At 46.4% G+C, this 19452-nt stretch overlaps 1 protein-coding gene across 1 annotated transcript in view; it reads right to left on the reverse strand.

Moving 5' to 3' along the window:
• CLTCL1 (clathrin heavy chain like 1) overlaps positions 1-19452 on the reverse strand; it is a 110717-nt gene that overhangs the window by 55054 nt on the left and 36211 nt on the right. The window contains exons 6-12 of the mRNA XM_030885458.2: positions 19022-19195; positions 17249-17446; positions 13405-13605; positions 12113-12265; positions 10714-10836; positions 4600-4737; positions 920-1084 (exon numbers count right to left, since the gene is read on the reverse strand). Of these exons, the coding sequence (XP_030741318.2) occupies positions 920-1084; positions 4600-4737; positions 10714-10836; positions 12113-12265; positions 13405-13605; positions 17249-17446; positions 19022-19195 (1152 nt within the window). The remainder of the gene's footprint in view (positions 1-919; positions 1085-4599; positions 4738-10713; positions 10837-12112; positions 12266-13404; positions 13606-17248; positions 17447-19021; positions 19196-19452) is intronic.

A 19452-nucleotide genomic window follows, 5' to 3' on the forward strand; every position in this document is an offset into this window, starting at 1 on the left:
GATTTGTAAGTTAGAACTGAGGTCATGATAGTGGCGAAGGGAGGAAGCATTAAAGAATTAGAGGAAAGTTGTTATATGTCTGATTCATCGGTGCTATACTGCACCCTAACTGGCTTGTCTCTTCCTTGTGACCCTTCTGTAAGGGGGTGTCCAGCTGTCTACAGATGGGCTCTGGGTCTCCACTCTGCACGCCCCCCCACCCCTTCACATTGGTATGATTTTGTTCTGGTTGATCTCCCCTTTTGACCCATTTTAAAATTGTTCTAGTTTGTAACATTTTGCTGTCTTTCCATCTGGAATTTCCCCCCTATTTTGTTACCATGGTTAGCTTTTTTTGACTCTGTTTGGTGTTTTTGTATGTCTTCTGGTTTATGAAATCCAGGATGGGTGAGTCTATAAAGACATTAACTGGATAAATGGCTCCTTGGGGATACGACGGCAGGGGAGGTTGGGAGGGGGGATGGGGAGCTAATCACAAGGAATACAGGGAAGAAGAAAATGTTCTAACATGGATTGTGGTGATGATTGTGCAGCACTTCTGCATAGGATTGAACTATTGAATTGTATATTTGGATGATGTCCCAATAGAATTGTGATACAAACAAACAAACCTATTCTGCAAACTGGAACCTGTCCCTATTTTTGCCTCTCCTGATCTTTTCAGACAATTCTGCTAGAGCTGTCAACCATAAAAGGTTTAAAAAAATCCTTGAGGAAATCTATCCCTGCTCCTCAACTAAGTACTAGACTAAGGCGGATTGGTGACGAGGAAGAGCAGGGATACAGGGCCCAGGCCCACTGCTGAGCATGCAAGGGATGTTACCCGGACTCCACTCCACACCAGACCTCTCTATGTCACCAACGGCTGGAGCCCGGGTGGGAAGTGGGGATGTGTGCAGTGGCACTGACTGGTTCTCACCTCTGGGTTTAGGTAGGGGGTGTGGACCACGATCCTCTTGATGTCACCGAGATCGGTGTAGTGCTCCAGCGCCCTCTGCAGGAGGCCGGCCTTTTCACAGAGCTGGGCCACGTGGGCCCGGTCATAATGCGTGAACATCTGATTCCCAAGGATGGTGTCTGCCACCTGTCAAACAGCGGGCTCTGTGAGACAGCCTCCACAGCACCAACCAAGCTCACCGAAGGGCTAAGTGGTGCCTTCTCTGGGCCAGCTCTGAAATCAGGGCTCAGAGAGAAGCAAGGAAATGATTGCCGGAACGAGCTTCACCATGTCTGTGCCCTGCCCACGTTCATGGCTCTGCAGCAGCAGCATCAGGTGCTGGTGGGTCCCCAGCAGGCCCTGGCCGCCTTAAAAATCCCCCAGAGACCCTTCTGTCAGGTGGTGCTGTTCTCCCACCTTGTTTCCAGGACCAGCACGTGTGGCTAACCAGATGGGCCTGGTGAGTGAGGCTGAGGTTGTACCATGAAGAGCTACGACGGGGGTCACGGAAGTCCGTTTGTGGCTGTGGTCTTTTGCAAAGTCACATTCTTACAGGTGTTCCCAGGGGTCAGCTTGAACACTGATTCTATAGCTCACCTCCTTTCTTTCTTTTCTTTTTTTTAAAATCATTTTATTAGGGGCTCATACAACTCTTATCACAATCCATACACACATCAATTGTGTGAAGCACATTTGTATATTCATTGCCCTCATCATTCTCAAAACATCTGCTCTCCACTCAAGCCCCTGGCATCAGCTCATTTCCCCCCCCCCTCCCCGCTCCCCCCTCCTTATGAACCCTTGATAATTTATAAATTATTATTTTGTCATATCTTGCCCTGTCCAATGTCTCCCTTCACCCACTTTTCTGTTGTCCGTCCCCCAGGGAGGAGGTTATATGTAGATCCTTATAATCGGTTCTCCCTTTCCAATCCACCCTCCCGATATCGCCACTCACACCATTGGTCCTGACAGGATCATCCACCCTGGATTCCCTGTGTTTCCAGTTCCTGTTTGTACCAGTGTCCAATCTTCTAGCCATATTTGTAAGGTAGAATTGTAGCCCACCTCCTTTCATGAGTTCATGTCTCAGTAACTGCCACAATCAGATTGGAAAGAAAACCACCAGACCTGTGTTGACTACAGACTTTCCTGCGTGGTCAAAGGTAGAATCGGAGCTGGGGACTGCATTTAAAAAGTAACAAACACTTTGGGGTCAGGAATGTGATGAGGTTTAGAACGATCCTGATGTAAGTGATCTCTGGGCTAAGAGAGTTGGGCCAGCATAGCACCTCTGTGTCCTTGCTCAGGGACCTTGCCCTCTGTATCTAACCAGCAACGAGTCTTGATGGGGTGCGCTCCTGGGATCCTGAGGACCCTCACCAAGGATACCCTCATCCTTTCTGAGATATGGATAGTGACAAGGAAAAAGAAAATGTTCTAAAGCCCAACCAACAGTCCAACCTGCTGCCATCAAGTTGATTTTGACTCACAGCGACTATATAGCAGTGGTTCTCAACCGGACCCCTTGAGTGTCAAATGACCCTTTCACAGGGGTTGCCTAATGCATAACAGTAGCAAAATGACAGTGATGAAGTAGCAATGAAAATAATTGTATGGTTGGGGGGGGGTCACCACCACATGAGGAACTGTATGAAAGGGTAGTGGTATTAGGAAGGCTGAGAACCACTGCTGCATAGGGTTTCTGAGTCTGTAAATCTTTACAGGAACAGATACCTTCATCTTTCTCCTGTGGCTAGTGGGTTTGAACTGCCAACCTTGGGGTTCGCAGTCTGATGTCTACCCAACAGTACTACCTGGGCTCCTAACCAAAAGAAGTACTGGCCAAGTATGTGGGAATCCCAGTTTCCACCGCCTGTCACACTGCCCCTTGACAATGCATACTCTGGTTTCCCAGCCCCATCGAGAGCAGTATTTGATCACAGTTGGCCTTTACCTGGTTCCCCCCGCCCTTTGTTTCCTTTAGAACTGTCTTCCCTATCCACGTGTTCCTAAACATTTCCACTGTATCACAGGAACAGTGTATTTTAGGGAACCTAGGAGACTGCCCACTCTTCCGTCCAGAGAAGATATCAACCCCACGCCCAGCAAATCAGGGCAGTGGGACGGGTGCTGTCGGCTCCTGGTTGAGCTGTTTATACCCTTAGGTTGCCTCCCTGTGGGCTTGCTCTGTCTTACATTATAAACCAATTTTAAAACTGTGAGTTGGCTGAAGGTTTATTGAGCAGATCATCAGTTCTCATTCAACAACTCGGACACGTTGCTTCACCTCATTCATTGAAACCCACTCAACGTAACAGTCCTCATCCCACGTCCTCCCTGCGTTTCCTGGTTTCATTCTCTTTCCTTCCCGACCCTTCTGAACGCTGCCCGTGGGTCTATGCTGCTCTTCGACCTCAGATGGTTGATTACACTGGCCAGCACACTTTGGGGGACCTCAAATGTTAGCCCTCTTTCTGGACATGTTTGACCTGCTGATTCCAAAAATGGCACGTCTCCCCACATGAGCTCTAGTTTTTGAAGATGACGAAGATATGCCATGTGGCACTCCTGAAATGCGGAACAGAAATCAGGATATTTTAATGTAGTGTTTCAATTAATATCTTTTAAGCATGAAGGAACCACATTAAAAATTAAAAGGAAAAAATGGCTACTTATTTCAGACCCCAAACACAGATTTCTGATACAGAGTTCCAGTCTTTCAACAACAGGAAATTAAAACTAGAGTTGATGTGGCCTATCCAATGTAATTTTCTGAATCAGCACCCCAATATCCCCAGGGACAGTCCCAACAACCAAGCCACCAAGGAAACGGTTTTTCTTAGTGCTGGGCTGGGTTATTATAAGATGTGTGTACTTCTTAGTGTTATTGGTTCTCTTGTACATCTGTCTACTGTTTGACGAAAATGGAATCATGGGGACAAGTTTACTTCCAGGCCTGAAGTGTGGCTAAGAGCTAGGCTCATGGGTTCCAGCAGTCTCTACCTAATCTCTTGCATGATTTTGACTTTTAGTCCACATTTTTCCATTTGGGTTCCCTTTAAAGTCTTTGTCTGCTAACCTTCTAAGAGGTGCTTAGTTTCTGCTTCAAAACTCATTCATTCAAAACTGCTATATTGAACCACCAAGTCACGAGCACATTACCAACAACTTCACTTCCTAGAAGTGGGCTACGACCTACACTTCAGTAGTGATTCCTTCTAAAGCTGATGTATGAGGGCAATGTAATTAACATGCGATTTTCTAATGATAAAAACAGTGCAACGCTGTTAGCAACCACAACCACAAAACTGGAAGATAAAGAACAACCTGAGTGTCTACCTACTCAGGTGACCATTGTGAAGAGCATGACATACATTTCTCCAGACTTCCTTCCAGCCTCGACACCCAACTCAAACCCCAGATATCTGCAGTTTGATGACCCTCCCCCTATTCAACTTCAGGTCAAGTGGTAATGCTTGATGGGGGCTGTTTCTAAAAGGATTTTGTAGTAAAGCAATGGAGATCACCCATGATGAGTACAAAGATGGGCATCTGGGTGAGCACGCCCAGCTCAGTGTTGTCGTGTGCAGTGCGTCAGTCCCACACATGCAGCTGAACCGGGTGCTCTTCTTGCTGGGTTAGCTGAGAGTCTCACTTGCCTGTGGTGCGTGAATCAGGTTCATCTCCAGCAGTCGAGTCTGGAGGTGACCCTCAGCTGGGTGATTATTCTTCAAGGCGTCGAACAAGAAGGAAGTACACAGCTGGATTAAGTTGTTTTCCATGAAAACATCTACAATCTGAAACAGAGAGTAAGCCACATTTACACACACGCACAGCAGGGCTTTATTTCTCTTTTGAAATGGTTGCTAAAATCCAACCTCATTCTGAAACAATTCGCTCCTGGCTTTGTATTTTCTCATGCCATCAACATTCCTGAAATCCATGGCCACAAATGATCTCATGAACTGCCTGAAATGACCTCAGCGCTGGCATTCTTATTGCTAGAGCCCTGTACGAGGGTGGCGTAACTTACGAATCTCTAGAATCCTCTCGAGTGGTCCAAGCAGTCTTTCATAATACACAATGTGTTGGTATTGTTGTGAGGTGCTCTTGACGCCAACCGGAAGCAACTCCATGTGCGACAGAACAAAAGTTGCCTGGTCCTGCACCATCCCCACAATCGGCGGTTCTCAACTTTTGGGTGGCGACCCCTTTGGGGGTTGAATAACCCTTTCATGGGGGTTTCCCGATTCCCAACAGTAGCAAAATGACAGTGATGAAGTAGCCACGAAAATAATTTGATGGTTGGGGGGTCACTACTACATGAGGAACTGTATTAAAGGGTCGCAGCATGAGGAAGGTTGAGAACCACTGCTCTAGCAATCGTTTTGCTGTTGGAATCTGCCACACATTAATAATGTCATAATTTAATCTCTCCTGTGTTGTTTTGTTTCCCTCGGATTTATTTTGACACTCCTGCCATGTCTATCAAATTGTCATGTTTGAGCCCATTGATGTTGCCACGGAGTCAATCCATCCCCTTGGGAATCTTCCTCCTTTTTGATGACCCTGGACCAAGTATGATGTCCTTTTCCAGGAACTGGTCTCCCCTGATTACATGTCCAAAGTATGGTAGACGTAAGTCTAGCCATCCTTGCTTCTAAGGAGCATTTTGGCTGTACTGCTTTCAAGACAGATCTGGTAGTTCTTTTGACCGTCCATGTGCTTTCAATAGTCTTTGCCCACTCTGCCAGAATTCAAATGCACCAACTCTTCTGTGGTCCTCCTTATTCACTGTCCAACTTTTGCACGCACATGGAGAGAGTGACACATGGAGAGAGTGAAATACACGGCCTCTCGCCGCCTCTTCCAGTGTGTGCTGTCACAGTTCTGTCTCTTGGTTTGAGGAGGTTCTAGGTAAGGGGCCCAGGGTCCACGAGACATGCTCCACTCCTGGCTCTTTTCCCTTGATTGTTGTGAGGCTCCTCCCCCCACTCTCTGTCACTGGAATGGAAAAACCAATCCCCATGTTAGGGTTCCATATAACTTATGGGTCTGGTTCCACCCCCACAAGAGTGCTCGGTCTCTTATTTACATCATTGGCAAGTTATTTAATCCTGTAGTAGCCTATAAGCACCTCACATTTGTAGAGTCCCACCCAGTCATTTGGTAGATGTTACAAAGACTATGGCTAGAAGAGCCATATTAAGCAACTCACCACACTGCAAGAATATACACAACGTCACACGCAGAACAAACAATGGTTCTATGCGCACATCCCAGTGTCATTTAATTTCTCAAGCTATGGAATCATTTTCACGTCCCTTTTCTGAGTTGTTCTTTCCATCACATACATTCAGTGCTCTCTGTGGTTCCCATCTAATCGTTCAAGTTTCTACTGTCAATCTGATCCAGTGTAGACTTTTAGAAGAGCACAATGCTCAAAGCAGACATTATTTACCAGTTCAGCTAAACCACTGTTTGGTTATACGACTTCAGGGGCTAATTTTGGTTTCACGTATAAAGATTATCTCAAAGCAACTGTTTCATCTAGTCTCCATGGCTCCAGAAATTTTGTTTCACATTTCCCCCTTTTGATCAAGATTCTCCTGTGCAATCTTTGACTAATGAATTGTAGACTCAGACTGTCAGCGTGGAGAGATGAAATGATGTTTCACAAATCTCCCAATTAATAAGTTATGGAGCCTGATAGGGTAGCAAAATTTAGCAATTAAAAATAGAGGATGCCCAGTTAAATCTGAATATTAGCTTAGCAATAACTTAATTTTGAGTGTTAAGTATGTCCCGTGAGATACTTAACTGGGTGTCATACATTTGCCCTGGCAGCCTTATGGGGTCTTTATGAAAGCCCAGTTCTGGGTGGCAGAACACTATACAACACATTTCTGAACTGCAAGTTCCTGATTTCCAGCAAGAAGGAACACAAAAATGGCCTTAAATGTGAGAGGGTGTAGGGCTCTGTGATTACCAGGGCACAATCGGCCATTGGGCATAGACTGTTTTCACCTATTAAACAGGGTTACAAATAACATTTACTTCAAATAGCTATGGCTGTGTACAAATTAAATGAGCTATGATAGGGCACATGTTCTTGTTGTTAGGTGCCATGAAGTAGATTCTTTAAAAAAAAAATCATTTTATTGGGGCTCATACAACTCATCACAATCCATACATACATCAATTATGTCAAGCACATTTTTACATTCGTTGCCCTCATCATTCTCAAAACATTTGCTCTCCACTTAAACCCATGGTATCAGCTCATTTCCCCCCCTCCTTCCCCGCTGCCCCCTCCCTCATGAACCCTAGATAATTTATAAATTATTATTATTTTGTCATGTCTTACACTGTCTGACATCTCCCTTCACCCACTTTTCTGTTGTCTGTCACCCAGAGAGGACCCTTATAATTGGTTCCAACTTCCTACCCCACCTACCCTCCACCCTCCCGGTATCGCTACTCTCACCACTGGTCCTGAAGGTTTCATCTGTCCTGGATTCCCTGTGTTTCCAGTTCCTATCGGTACCAGTGTATATCCTCTGGTCCAGCCGGATTTATAAGGTAGAATTGTGATCATGATAGTGGCGGGAGGAAGCATTTAAGAATTAGAGGAAAGTTGTATGTTTCATTGTTGCTACACTGCATGCTGACTGGCTCGTCTCCTCCGAGACCCTTCTGTAAGGGGGTGTCTCGTTACCTACAGATGGGCTTTGGGTCTCCACTCTGCACTCCCCCTCATTTACAATGATATGATTTTTTGGTTCTTTGATGCCTGATACCTGATCCCTTTGACACCTCATGGTCACACAGGCTGGTGTGCTTCTTCCATGTGGGCTTTGTTGTTTCTGAGCTAGATGGCTGCTTGTTTATCTTCAAGCCTTTAAGACCCCAGACGCTGTATCTTTTGATAGCTGGGCACCATCAGCCTTCTTCACCACATTTACTTATGCAACCGCGTTGTCTTCAGCGATCATGTTGGGAAGGTGTGCATCATGGAATGCCAATTTTAATAGAACAAAGTGTTCTTGCATTGAGTAAATACTTGAGTGGAGGTCCAATGTCCATCTGCTTCCTTAATACTAAACCTATAAATATATGCACATAGATCTATTTCTTCTATTTCTCCACCATCCTATAAAAATATATTTACATTTGTACATGCTGGTATTTAGGCCTCTATAAATGCCCTTTGCCTCCTAGTTCTTTCCTCTATTTCCTTTTACTTTCCTCTTGTCCTACTATCATGCTCAGCCTGCCATGAAGTGGACTCTTAATGCCATTAAGTGACATTGATGGCCCTGCACTGAATAGGACAATGTGAACTTTTACGAACGATAACAAATATTTGTTCTCGGCATGGTTGTTGTGGTTCACTGTCAGTGCTACTCAAAGATGCCTGGGAATGATTAGTCCATTGCACCAGTGAATCATGGGAACTCCAGCCTCCATGACCCTGGTACTAGAACTGGAGACCATAACTGACTGCTCTGATCATAATCATACAAGAAGGTCCCGGACGTAGAGGGAGCAAAAAAAAAAAAAAAAAAGTACAGCAGAATTAAAAATCTTAAAAAAGACCAGAGCTACTGATCTTTGTGGGAGCTCTGAGATGACAGTTACCTTTCAAGTCTGGAACCGGACCCAGCCCTGGGGCTCAACTTTCAGCCAAACAAGACACAAGCCTATAAAAGGAGTAATCGTGATTGTTCTCCAACCATCAACCACGTGAAACGAAAAGGGTAGCGTTTTCCTGAAAACAAAGCCCAGAAGGCAAGCAGGGTTTGGAAAGAAGGATGGCTAGACGTTGGAAACCGGGGTGGACATGGGGAGGACGCTGTCCAACAAAGGGATTATACCTCCTGGCACAAAGCAAAGTGCGTGTGCCTTATTGAATGGAAAACGAATTTGTTGTGTGAACTTTCACTCAAACCACAATGTTGTTGGCCAGGTCCGTGGAGTGCGTTCTGACTCAGAGCCAGCCTATGTACGACAGAAGGGAACACCGCCCGATCCTCACATTTGCTCTTGAGGTTGAGCCCATTGCTGCAGCCGCTGTGTCAGCCCTTCCTCTGTGTCGCTGCCCCTCTTCTTTACCAAACATGCTGTCCTTCTCCGGGGCAGGTCTCAGGACCCTGACGACAGGTCTGAAGTACGTTAGAAGCAAGTCTTGTCATCCTTGCCTCTAAGGAGCATTCAATCTATACTTCCAAAGATAAGACGGGTTTGTGCTTTTGGCCGTCCAGGGTACTTTTCAATATTTTCACCAACATCGTAATTCAAATGCATCGGTTCTTCTTCGGTCTTCCTTATTCAGGGTCCAACTATTGCAGATCTCTGAGGGGATTATTGAAAATCCCATCGCTTCGGTCTGGCGTACCTGAGTCCTCAAGGTAACATCCTTGATTTTGAACCCTTTAAAGAGGTCTTGTGCAGCAGATTTCCCCGATGTAATGTTTCACATGATCTCTTGACTGCTCCTTCCATGAGCATTGCTTGTGGATCCAAGCAAGAAGAAATACTTGACAACTCCAACCTTTTCTCCACTTATCATGATGTTACCTATGGGTCCAGTTGTGAGGATTTGGGTTACATTGGGCTGTAATTCAATAAAAAGTAAAATAAAAAAAGAATCTTTAATCAAGATGTTTAGTGGGATTCCATGACAAATGAAGCAATTGTTTCTGGAGTAATTAACCACATGTCCTATGTCCTCCTCCTGGTCCTGACATGCCTTCTTCCTCTTGTTCCACAAAGAGATTGTATTAGTCCGGGTGGACTAGAGAAACAAATCCAGAGACACTCTTATGTGTGTATGAGATAACTTTATATCAAAAGGAACTGTACATTAAGAAAACATCCCAGCCCCATCCAGATCAAGTCCTAAAGTCCGATATTACCCCACATGTCGATACCAGTCTATAAATTCCGTTTTAGACTCATGCAGCCATGCAATGATACTGCATGCAGCAAGATCACAGGCTAATGGATGGAAAGTCTTGTGGATCTAGTGGTGGTAGAAGCATCTCAGGACTGGCGGGGGTCTTCATGTGGCTCCTCTAGCTCCAGGGCTCTGGCTCCATCAGCGTAGCTCCATGTGGCTTGTCATCAGGAATACAAAGCAGAGAGAGTGTGTCTGGCCTCCAGTCAGGTATTTATCACCATTGTGACTTCAAATGAGGTCATCAAGCTGTAACCTGATTGACAGGCTAGACTCTGCCCCTTCCTCAAGTTGACAGTAGATTATGTAACTGCCACAGAGATCAACTGCTGTGCCTTGGAAGGATGGCAGGTTGAAAGCTTTTAGGACCTCAGGTACAACCAAAAAGGACCAGGTGTAGAACAGATGCACCAAACATGTTAACTGGGACAGCACATGAAAGCATGCCCTAAACCTCCAAAGCAAGGAACCAAATCCTAAGAGATGTGTGGTGATTCAGGAGGGGGTTTCCCAAAGACAGCAGATGTGCCCCCATGCACTTCAGTTCTTCGCTTTCATAGTTGGGGCTGTTGTAAACATATCTAGCGTACGACTTCTGCCAATTCAACACTTTAAAGTGCACAACTTCTTGATAGCAATTCCATTAACCGGACATGCAAGCCTCCTCGGAATCAATGTGGTTTTCCCATCCCCTTAAAGCCAAACTCAGTATTCCATAGCCATCTCAAGCCTTCTCCCATCCCCATCCCTAAAGGGAATCTTCTGGAGAGCTATGAAAAATCCGAAGCAGTTGCCTCAGAGGACCGGGGCTCACCTGGTCAGTGTTGGTCAGTGGCTCCTCATCCTGCACCAGCAACTGAGCAAACTGTAGCCCCTGCTCCGGATGGCGCATCATCACGCTCCTCAGTAGAAAGATCCAATCTGGCGTAAACCCAACCTAAGCAAGAGACTGCCATCAGGAAAATAAACCCACACCTGATACACTGAGACAAGGAAGTGCCCTCCACCTCCCCCACCCCCCAGTCCCCACCTCTGCTTAGAACCTGTGTTTCTACACAATGGGCTATCGTGATATTGCCATGTTGATGAACCAGACCTCTGTCGAGCACAAGATATCGGATTCAATGTAGTCACTCCATGGATGTGAAAACCACAAACCCACTGCCATTAGGTTGATTTCAAGTCATAGCAACTTTATAGATCTTCACAGGGCACCGAGCTGCATCTCTCCACTGTGGGGGGGTTTGAATCACCGACCTTGTCGTTCTCAGCCTCACACCTCACCCAAGTGTCATCGGGCTTCCTTATGTGTGTATATAGCCCGCTGCTGTTGAACGTATGCCAATTCAGAAAACCCAAACCCACTGTCATGGAGTTAATGTCAACGCACACTGGTTCTGGAATAGTGTCTCTGAAGCTGTGAATTTCTGTGAGAGCAAACAGCCTCATCTTTCTCCAGAGAAGTCTGGTGGGTTTGAACCGCCAGCCTTGTCGTGAGCGTCCCAATGCCTAGCCCACAGTGCCATCTGGGTTCTCTATGCATATATATATATATCCCAATGCATTGAATTGATTCCGACTCATAGCCACCCGACCTAGGGTTTTCAAGACTGTCCATTTTTATAGGGCAGACAGGCTAATCTTTCCTCTGTTGGTGGGTTTGAATTGGTGACCTTGTGGCTAGTGACCAGTGCCCAACCCACAGCACCATTAGGGACCCTTCCATGTATACCAAGGGGCAGTTAAATATGTAGGGCAGCCTGGGCCACAGACAGACATCCCGACCAATGCGCCACTTCTGGCCAACACACACAATGCACAGCCAGCCAGCCAGCCTTTGAGGACAGACAAGTTCTCCCAAATGCCCAATGAATAGCAGGAAGGGTGCTGAGGGAGGAAAAAGAAAAAGGGAGAGGAAGAACAAGATGAAACTACAGGAAGGCCTCTGACTGTTAGAGAAGTGGCAGGGCTGTCAAAATAGATCCGAGGGAAAGAAAACAAAACACCGGAGAGATTGAATTATGACATTATTAATGTGTGGTAGATTCTAACAGCAAAACGATTGCCCTGTCACACTAGAGGGCTTCCACAGTGCAGCTGCGAGGGCATACCATCCATACAAGGCCATTTTTACAAATGTCAGAATGGTACCAGCCACCATCCAACCACATGTCGGTGATCTCCGAAATGCCAATGGCGAAACGTGCATTTACCTTTTTGGTGTAGAGGACAAGGTTCTGGAATTGGCCCGTCTCTGCAAAACACTGGACAACTTTGCCGGGCACATTTGCCCGAAGGTACACGCTCAGTGCAAGTGTCGGGGCAGTGGTTTTGACCAAATCGCCAAGCTCTTCCGAACAGTCCAGCTGTGGAGGCCAAAGGACGAGGCAAGATGAAGACCAGAGGAGTACGTTTCAAACCGCGGTCGGGATGAGGAAGGCGGGGAGAGCGGGGATCAGAACGCAAACCAAGCCCACTGCTGTTGAGTTCATTCTGGCTCAGGGAGACCCATGGGTTCCGCAGAACCCTGCTCCCATCCCAGAGCCTCAAGGCTGTGACCTTTTAGAAGCAGATCATCACACCTGTCTTCTACGGCACCTCTGGGTAGGTTTGAACTGCCAACCTTTTAGTTAATCGTCCAGCACTTAACTGTGTTCACCCCCAGGGACCTAACAACCACACCCCACCCCTGGCACATTGCCCTGGCTTTTTTCATGACCCTAATTGCAAGCCAATGCCATCGGGGAGGATATAGTTAGGTTAAAATGTAATACCTTCTCGCTAGATTTCCCCTTTGACCCATTTTTAAAGTTGTTTCAGGTTTTAGTCTTTTCTGCTTTTGCTTTGATTGAGGGTTTTCTACATTTTGTGCAATCGTTGTTGTTGCTGTTTTGGTCTGTTTATTTGCTTTGTATGACTGTTTAGTTTTGTAGGATTTTCTGTATATGAAATGCAGGATAGAGACAGGAACTGGGTGGAGGGATAGCAGGGGAGGATGCGGGTGGGGAACGGGGAACCAACAACCATGAGTGGAAAAAGAAAATGTTTTGAAATTGAACATAGTCATGATTGTACCAATCTTCTTAATATTGCTGAACAGTTACATTGTATGATGTGGAAGGCCAGGCCAATACAGCTACTAGAGCAAACAACCAACCCAATGTCACTGAGTTGATTCCAACGCATGGTGAACCCATAAGACAGGGTAGAGCTGCCCCCTAGGGGTTCGAGGTGGTTAATCTTTCTGGAAGTGACTAGTTTCGTCTTTCTCCCATGGAGTGACTGATGGGTTTAATAAACCAGCCTTACAACGAGTAGTCCAACACTTAACCCACTACACTGTGAGGGCTCCTGACAGTGGGGATCACAACAACAGCAAACACCCAAACACAATGACATCAAGTCAATTTCAACCTTGTGGTTAGCAGCAAAATGTGCGGCCCACTAGGCCACCAAGGTGCCTTCAGAGTGGGGGGCAGAAGCTATCGATTCACAAATCTCGTACCTTCTCTTCTTTCAGCCACTTTTCCAAGAGCTGTGTGCGCCCCTGCTGAAGAATGGGGCGGCAGAGTTCTATGGACTCGTATTTATTGAGCTGACCACGGTCAAGCAGGATTGCAAAGTACCGGAGCAAAGGCGAAGCCTGCCCAGGCTGGGCAGGTAGACTCTGGAACTTCAACAGTGTGTCACTGGTACGCAGCACTCCCTGGGTGAGAAACGCAAGTTCGGGTAGTCAGGTGGTCAGCTGTGGTAGTTACATAATCTGGTGTCAATTTGGGACTTGAGAGGATGAAGAGTGAAGGCGTGGAGTCTAGCCTGTCAATTAGATCATAACCAATGAGGGCTATGTGGGCATGGCCTTCTCCTTGAGGATTCTGGGAACTCTTATAATTCCTCCTTGGAGGCAGGAGACACACTCTCTCTGCTCACTCTCTGTGAGACATTCCTGTTGAGAAGACACATGGAGCTATGCTAGAGCTCTGGAGCTGAAGGAGCCACGTGGAGACCCCTGCCAACACTGAGATGCTCACAATCACCACTGGATTCACAAGACGTCCCACCCACTACCCTGTGATCTTCCTGCATTTGGCGTCACTGCATGTGTTTTGTGAGTCTGAAGAGACCTTTATAGATGGGTATTGGACATATGGGCTAATATCGGACTTAAGGACTTGATGTGGACTGGGCTGGGATGTTTTCTCAAGATTCAATTGCTCTTGTATACAAAACTTTTGTACTCACGAGTGTCTATAATTTTTTTTTCTTTAGTCTACCCAAACTAACACCTCCTCTCAGGTTCTGTTTACAAAACTGACTTGTATCAGAAAACCTCTGCCAAGAGAGATTCCATACTGAATCGCCAAAGCTCTTCTACCAGGCTAACTACTTTTACCTCCGGTTATGACAGGCACACAGCCAGTGAGGCATCAACTTGGGCTGTCACACACCACGCCACACCACACCCCACACCCAACCCACTGTCCTCAGTTGATTCTCACTTACAGTTACCCTATAGAGCAGCGTAGGACTGCCCCACAGGGTTTCTGAGGCTGTGAATCTTTATGGAAGCAGGCCGCATCTTGCTCCTTGGGAGCAGCTGTTGGTTTGAACCACTGACCTTGTGGTGAACAGGCGAGTGCTTCACCCACAGCACCACCAGGGATGCTTCTAAAAAACCGGTCATTGAGTCCATTGTGACCCATCATGACTCTATGGGGCACAGAAGAGCTGTTCCTGTGGCTTTCTGAGGCTATAAATCTTTACAAGAGCAGAAAGCTTCATTTTTCTCCCTTGGGAGTAGCTGGCGAGTTCAGATTGCTGACCTTATGCCTAGCAGCCTATTGTGTGACCCATTATGCCATCAGGGCTTTATTCTAAAATACAATAAAATAGTAGAAAAGAAAATAGTATCCTATAATATAGTATATTCATTGCAAGGGATAGCTTCTGACTCATAGTGGTCCCACAGAACAGAGAAGAACTGCTCCATTGCGTTTCTAAGGCTGTCACTCTTCATACCGTTTCCCTGAAAGTAAGACATCCCCTGAAAATAAGACCTACCTAAAGTTTTGCCTCTCGCTGAAATATAAGGCATCCCCCCAAAGATAAGCCCCCCTGAAGCTACCATAACTCTAGACAATGGACCGTAGTGGCAGGCGCCACCACACAGCTCACTGTTGGCTGCAGTACAGCCGGAGCAGACAGGAAGTGCGAGGTCTCTTTTAATAAAACAATAAACAATAAATGTGTACCATATTCTTCTTCATGGAAAAATAAGACCTAGCGCATCTTTGGGAGCAAAAATATAAGACACTGTCTTACTTTCGGGGAAACGGTAGCAGAGATAGCCTCAACTTTCTCCCACTCAATGGCTCAAACAAAACACACGTTCGCTGCCATTAAGTTAATTCTGACTCATGGCCACCCTGTAGTACAGGGTAGAACTGCCCCTGTGGGTTTCCATGACTGTAACTCCTTACAGGAATAGGAAACCTCATCTTTCCCCCCACGGAGTAGCTGGTGGCTTCATACTGCTGACCTTGTGGTTAGCAGCCCAACTTGTAACCCCTTAGGCTACCAAGGGTTCAAACGGCTGGTCTTTTGGTGAGCAGCCCAATGGCTAACCCAGTGAGCCACGAGGGCGTTTACCTTCAGACTCAGGGTCTTATTTCTTGCTTAGCAAACTGGCCTGACCAGTAGGCTTCTAAACTGGTCTGGTAGTAGTAGAGTTCTATCATCATTACATTCTAATTCAAAATACTCAAAGGCCCAAAGACTAGATATAGTTTTTCCCTAGTCATCATTTAAGATAGCAAACTCTCTCCCCAGGAGGAACAATGTAAAGGTCTAGCTACTCACAAGGTGATCTAGTCCTAGGATGACTTACTCAAATGGCTTAAACCACAGAAAGGCTGGAAGAAATACTATACATTCCATTTGGTGTGAATTAGGTAAAGGCTGACAAAGCAGACCAATTTTCCATTCAACAGTTCCTTTGTATTTTGGTTCATCTCATTCATTGTCACCCCACAATGTGCCACCACTTCTCCCACCTCCTCCCTGAAGAATGTGAAAAAGTCCAGAGTAGGAATATGGTTAAACAAAAGGGGAGACAACCGTTAGCTGGATTAAGGAATAACACATTTGGCAGATAAGCAGCACCAGTGTAAAATTCACAAGTCATCAAAACATAAAATTATTCTTAAGCTAGGGGGTATGCTTAAGACTGGGGTCTGCACCCAGACAGGAAGGAATGGTGCAACAGGACTGTGTGGATTTTGCTTATTTGCTTCCATTTCTGACGTGCCATTTGTTGGTAAACCACTGCCATCAAGTCAATTCTGACTCATATGGAGTTGGTACAACATACTGGGGTAGTTAGATGAATTTATGTGAACTTGAAGATGTAGGAAAGTATAGGGGTGGAATTCCACCTGTCAATCAGGTCACAGCCTGATGATGCCCCTTGGGGTGTGCCTTTTTTAATATAAACTGGGGGTGCAGTGGGGACAGGAAACTGAGAATCTTCCTCTCTATAACACTTCACCTTCCTGCCTACAAGGAACCTGCTTACCTTGAAGGGCAGGCCCCCTGTGGGCTGTCCAGCCCTGAAAACTGTCTGCACCCTGCCGGGTGTCCACTGACCTTGAATCCATGCAAGTCTGCACCCAATGGCCCAATTTACCTTTCTGCGTCACAAGCCTGCAGCTACATGAGTCTGAAGAGGGCCCTGGCTTGCATCGGACTCATGAACTTGAGTTGGATTGGGCTGGGATGTCTTCTTTGGATATAAGATCACTTGTTGATATAAAGCTCTTTCTTAGGGGGAAGCGATAACAAGGATCTACATATAACCCTCTCCCATGGGGAACGGACAACAGAAAAGTGGGTGAAGGGAGACATCGGTCAGTAAACGACATGAAAAAATAATAATAATTTATAAATTATCAAGGCTTCGTGAGGGAGGGGGGATGGGGGAGGGAGGGGAAAGAATGAGAAGCTGATACCAGGGGCTCAAGTAGAAAGAAAATGATAATGGCAACAGATGTACAAATGTGCTTGACACAATAGATGGATGGATGGATTGTGATAAGAGTTGTATAAGTCCCCAATAAAATCATTTGACAAAGTAATAATAATAATAAATACTCATGTAAAAAATAAAGCTTTCTAATACATATACGAGTGTCACTGGATTTGTTTCTCTAGTCAACAACATATTAAAGTTGCAAAAAAACCTCACAGAACACCCACTCTCTCCTATTCAGTGGAATGCTTTGGTGACTTACTTCACACCCATGTTGGCCCAGCAGAGTGCAGAGTCCTGCCGGTATTCTGAGTGTCATTACCTTTGGTGCACATGCAGCCACTCTGGCGGCCTCAGTGTAGCTCCCCTGTGCAAAGAGGGTGCTGAATTTTCTGGCAAACAACTCCTCGGCCCCAGGCAGATTACCACGTGAGGCCAAGCGCATCCCGAGATCTGGATTCTGAAGCGCGTTGGCTGTATAATTCACAACGTTGTCTTCATCTATGCACACTGAGAGGACCTGTAAGGACAGGACACGGGAGACGGGATGGACTTGGGAAAGAGTCTGTAAAGACCCACTGTCACAGTCCACTCTTGACAGGATGGCTTCGTCGATTGAGCTGGGTGCCTTACGATGTTGATCTCTAAAGGGAAGCATGTGTAAGAGTCCAAAGCTGAACAAAGTTAACAAAGGTGACCGTGTCAGCACAGCTGGTGCGAGGGATTCAACCCACCCAAACCCAATGTTGGTGAGTCAGTTCTAAGGTTTATCGTTGCTCTATGTGGCAGGGCAGGACTGCTCCTTAAGGTTTCCAGGACTGTGAATCTTTACCAAACGATGAGCAGACAGCCTCTTCTTTTCCCCTTGAAACAGCTGGTAGGCTCAAACCACTGACTGTGTGCTTAGCTGTCTAATTCTTAACCCACTATAACACCAGGGCTCCTACGGGATTTTACATTCAACAAGCAAAACAACCAGACTGATTGCTGTCGCGCCCATGCTGACTCATAGCAGCTCTTTAGGTCAGGGCAGAACTGCCCCTGTGAGTTTCTGAGACCGTACCAATCTTGCTGGAGTAGAAAGCCTTGTCCTTTCTCAGGCAGTGGCTGGTGGTTTCAACCTGCTGATCTTGCAGTTATCAGCCAGATGCGTAACTGCTATGCCACCCGAATTTCACGTCAGTGTTAAAAAGATGGAAACAATCTCCAGTGAGATGGTGGCAAAGCTGTATGGACGCCAACCACAGCCATCCACTGAGAACAACAATGCAAAGATGGCCCATTTGTCCTGAAGGGATCATCCGCCCTGGATTCCCTGTTTCCAGTTCCTGTCTGTACCAGTGTACATCCTCTGGTCTAGCCAGATTTGCAAGGTATATATGAAATCCAAGACGGGTAGAGCTGTAGAGACAGTGACTGCATGGACTGTTTCCTGGGGGGTTAAGCGGGTGAAGTTGTGGAAGGTGGACAGCTGGTAACAATGAGTACAAGAAAGAAGTAAATGTTCTAAAATTGATTGTACAATTCTCTTTAATGTGACTGAACGGTTGCATTGGATGATATGTGAAATATATGCCAATAAAACTCTTTAAAAAAAGAATTAAGGGGCGGTGCTGTGGGTTAGGCATTGGGCTACGAACTGCAGGGTTGGAAGTTCAAACCCACCAGCCACTCCACAGGAGGAAGATGACGCAATCTGCTCCCACAAAGACTGACAGTCTCAGAAACGCCCATCTAGGGTACCTATGAGTCGGAACTGACGCGATGGCAATGGGTTTGGTTGGGGACATGGGGAGGTGAACGTTTAATCACAAGGGCTAATTATACCTAATTGCATTCCCGGTGAAGGGAGATATTTTAAGCATACTTGACTCTCAATGTTACTACCCCCAAAACTTGCTGCCATTGAATGGGTTCCAACTCACAGCCACTAGGAGGACAGAGCATAACTGTCCCACGGGGCTTCAGAGGCTGGGTCTTTACCAAAGTAGGTAGCCTCATCGTCCTTCTGTGGAGTGGGTGGTGGGTCTGAATTGACGACCTCCAGGTGAGCTTAACCCACAGTGCCACCAAGGTGTGCTTTCCTGTTACATACCTGTCCCTTCTTGTTGACACCAATGACACCAGAAGTCGTTTCGTGAGGAGTGGTTACAAAGACGGTGTCCGCGCTAATACGATTCATGTAGACACACTCACCAGACTCTAGGTCGTACAGATGAACGTAGCCAAACTTTGTGATCAAGTAAACAATCCCGTGCTTCGCGCCTATCTGTGGGAAGATAGCACCGGGTCAGAGAAGCAGGGAGAAACCAAATGTGACAAAACCACAGGCTGAACCTCACTGCTGTCAATTCCCATTCAGAGGATAGGCCCCGCAGGACAGAGTACAGGCCCCGCAGGACAGAGTACAGGCCCCGCAGGACAGAGTACAGGCCCCGCAGGACAGAGTACAGGCCCCGCAGGATAGAGTACAGGCCCCGCAGGACAGAGTACAGGCCCCGCAGGACAGAGTACAGGCCCCGCAGG

This window comes from Echinops telfairi, unplaced genomic scaffold (genome assembly GCF_000313985.2).
Source record: "Echinops telfairi isolate 266 unplaced genomic scaffold, ASM31398v2 ScPeMD7_29;HRSCAF=101, whole genome shotgun sequence".
Lineage (NCBI taxonomy): Eukaryota > Metazoa > Chordata > Mammalia > Afrosoricida > Tenrecidae > Echinops > Echinops telfairi.